This window comes from Furipterus horrens, unplaced genomic scaffold, assembly GCF_987537825.1.
Source record: "Furipterus horrens unplaced genomic scaffold, mFurHor1.1.pri manual_scaffold_7, whole genome shotgun sequence".
In the NCBI taxonomy this organism is placed as follows: Eukaryota; Metazoa; Chordata; class Mammalia; order Chiroptera; family Furipteridae; genus Furipterus; species Furipterus horrens.
The window spans coordinates 117,334,966-117,347,394 of NW_028327177.1; the positions used below are offsets into that span (position 1 = coordinate 117,334,966).

The window sequence follows — 12,429 nt, forward strand, 5'->3', positions numbered from 1 at the left end:
AGCAGATTCTCAAAGGAATCTGTGACCCAAGCAAGGTTAAGAGCCACCAGGTTAGACCAAATTAACTGTCAAGCTTCTCCCTTGAATAGTGGAATAATGACTCATTCACTCCCAGAAGAAGCCTGGTGCTATCAGCTTGACTTTGTGGGGATCATGTTGGCACACCTGTGGTGGCACAACCACCTGCCTTCCCCCCCTAATATTCTCCGCAAATCCCCTACCCCCTCCTTGAGTTCCTCGCACTTCTATAATTAGCCTCGCGCCCTTCTGAGGCCTTCCCTCAGGGCCCACAAACGTTGGCAGCACATCATGTTGATGAGCTGTTTTTATGAATGGACAGGGGTTTGGGACTGAATACAGAGCTGTGCCTTCTCTGAGAGCCTGTGTTTCCAGCAAAGGCAGTGAGAGCAAAGTTTCTGCCTCAATTAAAGTATGTGTGAGATTTACGCTGGCGCACATGATTGACTGCCATTTCTATGGACAGCCATGGGTGACCGAGGTGAGCTGAGAGGGGTTGTCAGCCTCCCTACACCCTCTGAAGATACTTGAGTTTGCTCAGAAAGGTTTAAAGAGGCCATGCTGGCAACCCAATACTTCCCCTACTCTGGGTCGCACAGGACAAGGTTAACAGAAAAGGTTGGCAGACAGCCAGCAAAAGCCCCCTTGCCTTCATCTCCTGGCTCTGCTCCCAGCAGACACCCAGCCCCAGGCCAGGCTATCACTCCGGAGCCCCTCCACCTCTCCCCAGAAAGCCCCCTTCTCCAAGCTGCCTCATCTGAGGCTGAAGAGAAGACCCACCCCAGGGAGAAAAGACAACGGGAAAGCAGACAGGGCTGGAGAAATGAAAGACCTAGTCCTGGGGCTGCATGGGGGCCCCTAGCCCTGCAGAGAACCAACAGGACTTTCTTTCCCTTCGGTGGAATGAGGTCCTAGCAGTTGGGACACTGCCAGAGTCGGGACAGAGGCATGTTCATTCCACATCTCCCCCTTTGAGTCAAGTCCCCTTCAGAAGGGCTCAGGGATGTATTTATAGAAATGTCTGGGGTTCACTTCTCTCTCCCTTGCACTTCTTCCCATCTCTTTTAAGCTCCCCACAATTCCCAGCCAAATGAAATCATGCAGCAAATGGGGAGATGTGGGGGGAAGGCAGAAACAATTCGTAAAAGGTCTCTGGCTTTGAGCAGCAGGGGAGGGTTGTTTGGGACAAGGACAGAAGGGGCTTCCAAGACTAGCTGCAGTGACAGCTGCCAGGGTGGCTGATTCCCCTTCAGCTTCCCTCCACCACGAGTAGAACAGAAAAAATATCAAGGCACGTTGCAAAACAGTCTTCCTTCCTCCCCCTGCCCCAAACGATGGAAGAGAGGAATGTTGTGATCACCATTTACCTGCTGAAATTGGGAGGACATTGTTGACGAAAGTAGGCTGAGACACAACAAAGCGGAAGAAAAGCTGAAGATAAATTCCCAAAGTCGTTGGATTCAGGACCACCATGCTGGCTGGGGTCTGGAAAGTGTCAAGTTCTCAGCAGCCTTGTGTGTCCAGGCTGCCTTGGAGCCTTGCTTATCTCTCTGCTTTTGTCGTACCCACTGCTGTTCGTCCGTCTCTCTCTCTCTCTCTCTCCCCCCACCTCTCTCTCCTTCTCTCTCTCTCTCTCCTTCCACTGTGCCTCTATGAAGAAAGAATGCCAACCATTTCCCATTAAACCTTCTCCGTACTACTCAGGGTTATATTTATCTCAAGCACTGGATAAAATGCCCACATTAAAATTAAGATGTCAGAATTTTCTGTTTTGGAGACTGAGGTAAGTGGCTATCGAAGAGGTGATGAAAACGCAGCTAAGTCTCAATGCACAGAAGAAGCCATCCTCTGGGGTAGATGGATTTTCTAACTGATTTCCCACCAGCATCTACGTAGGTGTCCTGCAGCATCACAGAATGGACTCTTCTGATTCAAGCTGAATTTCTGTGGACAAAAATCCTTCTGCCATTAGTCTGTGACATTTTTACCCACTGGGAGACACATGTAAAGTTGACTTTGGATTTTTTTTTCCCTTTAATCATCCAATAAAAAGTGGGGGCGGGAGTGTTATGTTTTCCAAAACAGCCATCTCCATGAAAAGTGTTTATTCTCTCTCCAGAAGTTGCAAAACTTATCCCCTGTTAAGCAAAATACATTTAAAAAGTCAATGGATTGGAAAGTGAATGATTATCTATCAAACTATGTTAGAACGTAGCCAACCAAATGGTAGAAGATATTTGCAAACAATACCTCGATAAGGAGCCAATATGCAAAATATGTAAAGAATACATACAACTCAACCAGAAAAAAAATCAATCTAATTAATGGGCAGAAAATCTGAACACTTTTCCCAAGAAGACAAACAAATGGCCAGCAGATATATGAAAAGATGCTCAACTCCCCAGCTATAAAGGAAATGCAAATCAAAACCACAAGAAGATATGACCTCATACCTGTAAGAATGACTATTATCAATAAGACAAGAAATAAGTGTTGGAGAGGATTCGGAGAAAAAGAAACCCTCACACTGCTGGCGGGAATTATAGACACTATGAAAAAGAGTATGAGCAGTTGCCCAAAATATTAAGAATAGAGCTACCATATGACCCAGCTATCTCTCTTCTGGGTTTCTACCCCAAACTTTTGAAAGCATTTATTTGTAAAGATATATGTTCATTGCAGCACTGTTTATGGTGGCTAAAACATGGAACCAACCTAAGTGTCCTTCCATGGACGATCGGATAAAGAAGATGTGGTACATATATACAATGGAATATCACTCAGCCATAACAAGGATGACATACTTCCATTTGTGACAACATGGATGGATTTTGACAGTATCGTGTTAAGTGAAATACATCAGATGGAAAAGGAAAAGCTCCCTATGATTTCGCTCATATATGGGATATAAAACAGAAAGCAACAAATGAGCAAATGAAACAAACTCACATAGACACAGACTAGACTTTGGGTGGTGAGCACACAATGCAATATATAGATGATGTATTATACAGTTGTACACTGAAACTTATGTAATGTTATTAACCAATTAAATTTAATTTAAAAAAACTATATTTGGAAAAAAACGCATCAATGACTTTGCTTGATCTTTGGCTAGACAAAATTCTTCAAGTGAAAAGCATTTCATTCTTAAATGAATACCTCTTATGAGTTTATAAAGCCTGTTATGGAGATCCTTCGATTACTAAAATAATTAAATAACATCCCACAGAATTGTCCTTTTTGCTTTAATTTACATAAGTCTCAGAGTCTCATGAGACTTAATTCAAAAAATGGCTTGGTATTTATTGGACGCTACAGTCCAGCGACTGATCCTCACTCTGGGGGAAGGTGGAGTCAGGCAAAGGCCTAATATAAGATGATACTCCACAGCTCTAGCGCCAGATGGGCTTGACTCCAGTTCTGTTGTGACAGTGAGCAGATTGTTTGCTCTCTCTAAGCCTCAGTCTTCCCATCATAAAACAGAGGCATGTGCCTTTTAAAGATTTGTTGGAAAGGTTAAATAAAGTAACATGAGATGAATAATATGTGAATTCAAATGTGGTATAGAGATGGCTGGTGTGGCTTAGCAAATTGAGCACTGGCCTGCAAACCAAAGGGTCACTGGTTCGATTCCCAGTCAGGGCACATGCCTGGGTTGCACGACAGGTCCCCAGTTGGGGGCGCTTGAGAGGCAATCACACAGTGATGTTTCTCTCCCTCTCCTTCTCTCCTCATTCCCCTCTCTCTAAAAATAAATAACTAAAATCTAAAAAAAAAGAAAGAAAAAACAAGTAAAACCCAGGGAGCTATGACAGATAGGGTGCAAAGGTGGCCAGCTATGCCTCTCCCATCCCTGTATGCGTATACCACTCCTCCCAACAAGAAGGGCAATCTATCTCCCTTCCCACTGAGCCTAGACTGGTCTTATGACTGGCTTTGACTAACAGAATGTGGCTAAAATGACACTTAATAGGCCTGACAGCTTCTGCTTTTGCCTTTTCTGGGAAGCCAACTGCTACATAAAGGAAGTCTGGACTATTAAATAGGCCACAGAGAGGGGAAGTAGCCAGCCCCCACACATCTGGCTATCTCAGGTGAGGCACTAGAGGTGAAAGTAAGGCCAATTTGGATCATTTACCCTCATTCAGGTCTCCAGAGGATGGCAGTCACAGAAATGACCCCAGGTACGATGAGCAGAAGAATTGCCCAGATGAATCCAGCCCAGATTATAGATTCATGACCAAATAAAATGGCTGTTGTTTCTGCCTTCAGTATCCTGAAGCCACTAGATTGAAAGATGATTTGTTATGCAGCAATGGCTAACTGATACAGGATTTATTAGAAAGCTTTTGAGAGCATAAAGGATATGCATGGCTTACATTCAAACTTAACAGGACAGCTTAAAGAAGGGGGCACCCCCATTTAGATGCTCCCAAATGTTTAATGGAAGGATCTGTGATTGTTGGCCAAACTCAGCCAGGAAATTTTGAGCTTAGTCTTGTTAACACTTGGAACTGACAGCACCAGCAGTGGGCTTTTGGTGGCTTGAAGAAAGATGTAGCCTACCTGGGAGGAAGGTAACTCTTGAGTAACTTGATACCAGAATCTGGACTTTCACCATCCAGCTCAGATCCCTCCTCTGAGTAGCCAGAGTGATTTATGTCTTCCTTCAACATATAGATTTCACTACTGAGCATGAAGTTGCCACAGATTATGTCAATATTGTCCTGCTTGTGAGATCTGCTGGTATTGTTTTTGAACTTCTTCTAACCCACCTTGTATTGCTGTTTAACCTGTGTGAATGTCCCTGAAGAAGGGGAACTGTTACATAGCTCTGTGTACTCTCTCAGCCCCAGGACAGTCAGTCCCTGTCACCTAACAATAGATCCTCAAAGATGTCAGTTCAAGTTGATCAAATCATACCATTGTAGGATGAAAGGAAAGAAGGAAAAGTGGCATAACTTTATGCTCCAGCCACACTGAACAGCTTGCATTTCTCAGCACCCCTCTGTGCCTTTGTACATGCAGCTGGAGGCACAGGCCTGGTACAAGGGAGGGCTTTGGGGAGTCTAGTGAGAGAGTGAGGGTCTATGGACCTAAATATGGGAGGCTGAATGTGCATATTCAGGCCACTAGGGGACAAGTCACTGCTGACTAAAATTACTACAGGAACCCCTACCCTTTGTGGAAGCTGCAGCACAGAGGTATTTATAAGCCCCCTATACCTATTAAATAGTTTTCTTGTAAATTTCCATTTCCCATGTACCAGGTATTTTATGAGCCGCTTCTTATGAGGTTATCCTAATTGACTGAGGCAGAAATTATCATCTTTTCTTCAAACCCTCTTGGAAGAGCTCTGAATCTTTCATAATTGAATAACACAGGCTATTAGATTTTTCCAGAAGGAAATTATTGTGTATTTGTAAAAGGCTTATACCAGTAAGTCCAATCAATGTTAGAGCCCTCCTTCCCAAGCCTTGTAGGTGGGGACGTATACTGAAGAACAACCTGGGGGTACCCATCAACACTGAACAGGCACATGCCATTTCACTCAGAAATTTTGCAGAAATACTCATTTAACTGCCCGGTGGTTTAGGGGCAAGGATGTTCAGGACAGCCTCAAATGTAAAACAGCCTACCTCTTGCTGAATATGAGATTGTTGAATAGGTCACATAACCTCCATTCAATCAAACATTATACAATCATGACCAAGAATAAGGTAATTTCTGTAACAAATAATACTGGACAAGTTGGTTTTCTGTATGCAAAACAAAACAAACAAACAAAAAAAGTGAACTTTGCCCTTACCTTGCCCCGTATATAAAAATTAGCTCAAAGTAGATCACAGACCTAAATGCAAGAGCTAAAACTATTAAGCTTCTTGAAGAAAATAGGAGAAAATCTTAGAAAATCTTAGTGAATCTAATCAAGACAAAGGTTTCACTTTTTAAATTAAAATATTTTTAAATAAAAATTGTACATATTTAAGTTGCACCACATGATGCTTTGATATAAATATGCAATGTGAAATGCTTACTACAGTCAAGCTAATTAATATATTCATCACTTCATATAGTTACCCCCCTTTTTTTTATACAGTGAAAACACCTAAGAGCTAATCTCCCAGAAAATTGCAAGTATACAATACAGCATTAGTAACTATAGTCACCAGGCTGTCCATTAGAACTCGAGAACCTTACTCATCCTATATAACTTAAGCCTCCTACCCTTTGATCAACATCTTCCCATTTCCCTCTACCCTACACCCCTGGTAACCATCAATTGACTCTCTGCTTCTGTGGGGAAAAAATGTCTTAAATAGGACACAAAAATCACAAATCACAAAAGGAAAACTATGTTAAACTCGCCTTCATCAAAATTTTAAAAGTTCTGCTCTTCAAAAGACAATGTTAAATTGAATAAACAAGCCAAAGACTGGGAGAAAATATTTGCAAAACATGTATAGTATAGGACTTAGATTCAGAATATATAAAGAACTTCTATAACTCAATATAATAAAACAAACACCTAATTAAAAGAAATAGGCATAAGGTGTGAATAAGTACTTTACCAAAGCAAATACATGAATGGCAAAAAAGCACATGAAAAGATATTTAACATTAGGAAAATGCAAATTAAAACCATGATGAAATACAACTACATACTACTAGAACAGCTAAAACTTAAAAGACTGACAACTCCAAGTACTAAAACTAGAAAGAACCCAAATAGCCATCAACTGGTAAATAAATAAACAACTTGCGTACAGTGCAATACTAATCAGCAGTAGAATGTAATGAACTACAGAAACAAGTAACATAGATGAATCTCAACGCATTATGCTGAGACCAACATGAAAGGCTACACACTACATAATTCCATTTATGTGGCATTCTGGAAAAGGCAAACTATGGGAATGGAGATCAACAGATCACTGGTTACCAGGGGTTGGGATTATGAGGAGAGACTGGACTGCAAAAGGGACTTCTTTGGATGACAAAAGTGTCCTTTATATATATATTTTAAAATATTTCATTTATTATTTTTTTTAGAGAGAAGGGCAGGGAGGGAGAAAGAGAGGAAGAGAAACATCAATGTGAGAGAAAAACATCAATGGGTTGCCTCCTATACATGCCCCAACCAGGGACCAAAACCAAAACCCAGGCATGTGCCCTGACTGGGAATCAAACCAGCAACCTTTCTCTTTGTAGGACAACATCCAACCAACTGAGCCACATGGTCAGGGCTGTTCTTTATCTTGTTTGGAGTAGTTGTCTGCTTTGTCAAAATTCATCAAACTCTACTCTTAAAAAGAAAGGGTGAATTTTATTTTATGTAAATCTTCCCTAAATAAATTTGACTTTAAAAAATAAGAAAAAAATACTTCACATACACTAACATGGAAGGTCATCCATGAAATATTGTTGAGTGAAATTGCAAAGCTGCAGTCAACTGACCAAACACATAAACAAACAAGCAAATCTACTTATCCATCATTTACATATGCACAGAGGAAGATCTAGAACGATGTATACCATACATTTGGGGATGAGAGTCTGAGCAATGAGAGAAGGAGGAAAATTTTCCTTTTCAGTCTTATACAAATTTGTATTAGAAATGTTTACAATGAGCGTTATTTAATTTGTAATTTAAAAATAAAAGGATTTTTAAAAATAAAATCAAATTCTTGGTAATCTTAGTAATAAAGAAGAAGGAAAAAAAGGAGAAAGACTTCTTTCCTACATAAATAAAAGGATTTTTAAAACTAAAATCAGCTCTGGCTGGCATAGCTCAGTGGATTGAGTTCTGGCCTGTGAACCAAAAGGTCGCAGGTTCGATACCCAGTCAGGGCACATGCTTGGGTTGCGGGCCACATCCCTGGTAAGGGGCATGCGGGAAGCAACCAATCAATGTTTCTCTCACATGTTGATGTTTCTCTCTCTCTGTCTCCCTCCCTTCTGCTCTCTCTAAAAATAAATAAAATCTTAAGAAAAAAAACATTAAAAAAAAAAATTCTTGGCAACCTTAGGAATAAAGAAGAAGGAAAAAAGGAAGAAAGACATCTTTCTTGCATGTCTGAGGTCCAAAGAGTCCCTGCTGACAGTCTGAGAGGAGCAGAAGACCATTTTGGGTTGGTATTGGCAGAGAACAGAGCTCTGAGCCTGGTCTTTCTGGTCCAGAATTAACCATGATTCTGTTACTCTGAAGTCCTGGCTACTTCTCGCTGGCAGCTGCATCAGCAGGAGGGAGACAAGACTGGGCAGCTGAGAAGCCCTGGGAAAGCCCCTCCTCACAGCTCTGTGCCCTGGCAACTGAAGCTGAAATCAGAGCTGGAACTGATGGAGCCTCAAATGCAAAGGAGAGATGGCCAGAGAACCATGAGGACGAAGTCTAATGAGACTACTCAGACTCACCCAAACATTAAGCCTGCAGTTCCATCTCCAGGGCAGGGAGCTTGGCTGTCTCACTCTTTCAGGGACGAGATTGGCACTGGGCTGACCTGGAGCCACCTGGATGCCAACACAATAAGGACAATGACTTAGCCAATACAATGTTTCCCAAACTGCTGGAGGTCCACCCATTCTATGAGATACTCCGTTTTTGTTTGATTTTGCTTTTTTTTTTTTTAATTTTTTAAATTTATTTTTATTTTTATTTTTTAGCAGAGGCATTCACCTAAACTGAGAACTGCTGCCTGTTTTATGCAAAGAACGTGTGTTGGAAATTTACAATGTATATCAGTATATCATAGCCAGTGGAAATCCTGCAGTAAAGAAACCCATTTACTTTGCTTTTATCCCAAGAAATATTTGACCCCTAAAACCATTTTTAATTCCTATTATTTATTACTTTTTTTCTTATCCGTTTTATACAATAAACAAGTTAGCAATGTGCTAAACAGGGGCTTTATTTTATGTAAAATCTTTTTTTTTTTCATTTGGTGTTCACAATGGAGGCAGTGGGACTAGACTTATAATTCCCATTTTATAGATGAGGAAACTGAGACTTCTGTGAGGCCCTGGCGGGCAGAGGCAGAGATTTATGAAATTTGCCTGGCAGATGGAGCAATTGCTGGCAAGACTGAACTGGAACCCTTGGTGCTGCCCGATGACACATTGAGCCAGATGTCAGTTCCCAGGCCTCAGGGCTAGACTGGCTCCCCGAGGAGACATCAAACGACCTTTACTTGAATCTGGACTCAGAAATGTTGTGAGTCCCAGAATCGTTCAGCTCGGAAATGCAAAACCACATTCTTGGGAGGGGAGACAGGAAAGTCACAGCTTTTATGACAGGAAGTCAGGGAGGACTAGAAACCTCAGAGGAGATCCCGAAATGGTCTATGACAACCGAGAATAGATGGTTCTTGAACTGAAACCTGTAGAAAGGGAAAACATCCTGAGCAAAGCCAGTTTCCTAATGTTACTTATTTCAAGAATCACAGAAATAACAAATCTCAGCCTCATTCACGTAGACGCGATGGTAGGTTTGCTGCATGGCTCCCCTAGGGTGAACCCCAGAAAATTTAGTTGACATTCACTTCATTCTCTTCTAACCAGTCCAAATGCATGTTCCTAGTTTACTGTTTGTACTTACTATGTGTTCACTGCAAAGTTTTATTTTTATAAATTTATTGGCAGAACATTACTACCCCCATCCCCATCAACATCCTCTTACCTCAACCCAACTCCCCCATTCCACTCCCCATCATCATCTACCTGGAGACAATACAATGGTCGCTCTTGCATTCCAAGAGACTGCATGGGGTGAGGAGGAAGACCTGCTTCGCTGTTGGATTTGGCCCAAGGTAAAGACAAAGCAGCATATTCAAAGTTTGGATCTCATCTCTGCACAGCTAAAGGTGGAGATCAAGGGAGTGTGGCTGTGTGGTTTGGCAAGGCCCTAGAACAGGACCATTCCTAACACACTGATAGGCCAATGGTGACCAAAACTGACGTCAACAGTGGGAAAGGGTCACTGCCCCTTTATGTTATGCATGCTCCCCTCCCACCGTGGGAAGGGAGGTCTTCGCCAATCTGAGCAATAATCAGGAGCTGATGAGGAGCATTTCAGAATCAAAGACTTTGTGGAAACAATAACCTAAGAGATGGAGGAGAACATACACAGGCACTGCAGCCCCATGCTGTTTGGGGTCCATGTTCCAATGAGACCCTATAATTCCTGTGACCAGAAGCTTCTCCCATCCCGCAGGCTGTGGTGGCGCAAACTCTGCAAACCTGGGGCCTCAGTACGTCCTGTATTTAATCCCCTCCTTAAAGTCTTAAAGTACTTTAAAAATACTCAGCCACAGGGAGATGGCTATCTGCAAGGCTAAAATATACACCCATACAATCTGGGATAAGAGGAACAGGTGATATTTTTTTTTTTTTAAGAACTAGAGAGATAAAATTTTTCCATTCAGTTATCATGGATTATGTGATTACCTATTTCCTTATATACAGTTACCAAATGTAACTGGATGTGTGCTCAGGAAGTAGATGGATGAGGCTAACCTGGAGAAGGTGGAAACAGAAAAAGAGTGATTCAGGAAATTAAGAGAGAGGTTAGAAGATTCACTCATTCAACAAATAATTACTGAGTTCCTTTTGGACTCCAAGCAAAATCTAGAGTTGAGAATTCAGTGTGAAATGAACATACACATTTCTTTGCCCTCAGAAATTTACATTCTAGTGGGGGGTCTCAAAACAGATGAGAAGTATATATGTTACTGGACAGGGGACCTAGCCCTGAGTGGGTCTGCCCAGGGATGGATGGTAGTGCATGTGTTCTTGACCTCGTGCAGGAAAGATTTCACAATTCAAGTCCAGGTGATTTTAAGAGTACTGTACATTTATTAAAGCTGGGGACAGTGAAACAAGGAAGGGTTTAGCATAGAAACAACAGGAGAGCCTAGGTTGGGCTGCCTTAGCCCACTGGGAAGTCAGAGAAAAGGGGACCCTGGAGGCATGTTCAGGGTATCAGCCCCGGTCAAGCTGCCGCTGCTCATTGTTTCCCTGGTTGCAAGACTAGTGGGGTCCCTTAGAGTTTAGGAGATGTGGGCCTATCGGGAAAGAAGAGCGGGAAGGGAAAGGTGTGGACTGGGTTCTTTGTCTTGAGGCTTATATCTTTCACTTGCTGGTGGAAATCTTAGAGGAGGTCTTAGGGGAGAGTTTCAGCAGAATATTCATCACTTTTTTAGGGGTTCCCTTTCAGGGTCATGGTCTCTACTGATGGGTCAGTGCCAGGGCAGGAGGTCATTAGTCAATGCAGCTGGTCCTGGATTGCCCACCTGGTTTTGCTGCTTTTCTGGCCTGGAGCTAATAAAATACAACTGAGGCCTAAATGTTATCTCTAGGGAGGCGACCTTCTGTATCAGGCTGTAAAGTGCTCAGCCAGTTTGTTCAGCTTGTCTCAGATTCCCCATTCTATTGTGCTCGCCAAGGAATTTCCTTCCTTTTTATTATCCTGCCTCGTATATAATACTCCAGTGGCAGTCAATGTAATGCAGAACAATGGAGAGAGAGGATTAATCAGAGAGCCTCCAAGAAGGGAGGTAAGAGATGAAGAAGGTCAGGGATGAGTTTTTACTGAAGTTCTCAGAGGAGAGTCATGAAAGAGGCTACAGCAAATCTGACCTCAAGGGGTGAAAATACTGACACCAACCACTGTTCATTAAACACCTACATGCTTGTATGTATGTTGTTTCTTGAAAGCCTCACAGCAACTCTGTGAGGTGGATCTTATTATACCCATGTTACAGATGAAGAAACAGAGGCTGATAAAGGCAGTGTAGGTGATTTTCCCAAGGCCACAGAGCTAGTACACAGAGCTGCCCACATACCCCAAAGCCTGTGTCTTTGACACCACACTACCCAGCCCCAGACCCAGAGACCACGGGGAACGAAGAGGCTGGTGCGGGAGCCTGTCCCAGCCCCAGGCACAGAGTAAGCATGCTCATGGTCCTTCATGCACCAGTGGCCTCTTGGCCAGAGAGTCTTCAGAGGGTAATAGAATGAGCTGGGCTAAGATGGACTGTTATATCTGCTTCTCATCTGTCTTAAGGAGGGTGGGACAGAGGCCCGACCTGGGTGAGGGGCCCCTAGAAAGTCTTCTGACCACATACAGAGGAAAAAGATAGGTGGCCCTGGCCACGGAGCTGTTCTTTAAAGTAGAGTGACCCTGCCTGCAAGCAAAATGGCCCTGTGAGTGTCCTGGATTCTGACCAATCAGACCAATAACTCCTTTTCTTTTGGAAGGCATGGGACATGGACTTAGAAGCGGGTGGACCCAGGTAGAAGTGTAGCGGGAGGGGGTCTTCTCTTAACAGTATGGTTGTGCTACACCTATTCTAAAGGCCTTGTATAATCCCTGGCCAAGTGATCTAAACTATACAAAAATAACACTTTCAT

At 42.6% G+C, this 12,429-nt stretch overlaps 1 protein-coding gene across 1 annotated transcript in view; it reads right to left on the bottom strand.

The window, feature by feature from the left end:
• COLQ (collagen like tail subunit of asymmetric acetylcholinesterase) overlaps nucleotides 1–1,571 on the bottom strand; it is a 53,822-nt gene extending 52,251 nt beyond the window's left edge. The window contains exon 1 of the mRNA XM_090284359.1: nucleotides 1,386–1,571. Within this exon, the coding sequence (XP_090140485.1) occupies nucleotides 1,386–1,491 (106 nt within the window). The 5' untranslated portion in view covers nucleotides 1,492–1,571. The remainder of the gene's footprint in view (nucleotides 1–1,385) is intronic.
• Between the last annotated feature and the right edge of the window lie 10,858 nt (nucleotides 1,572–12,429).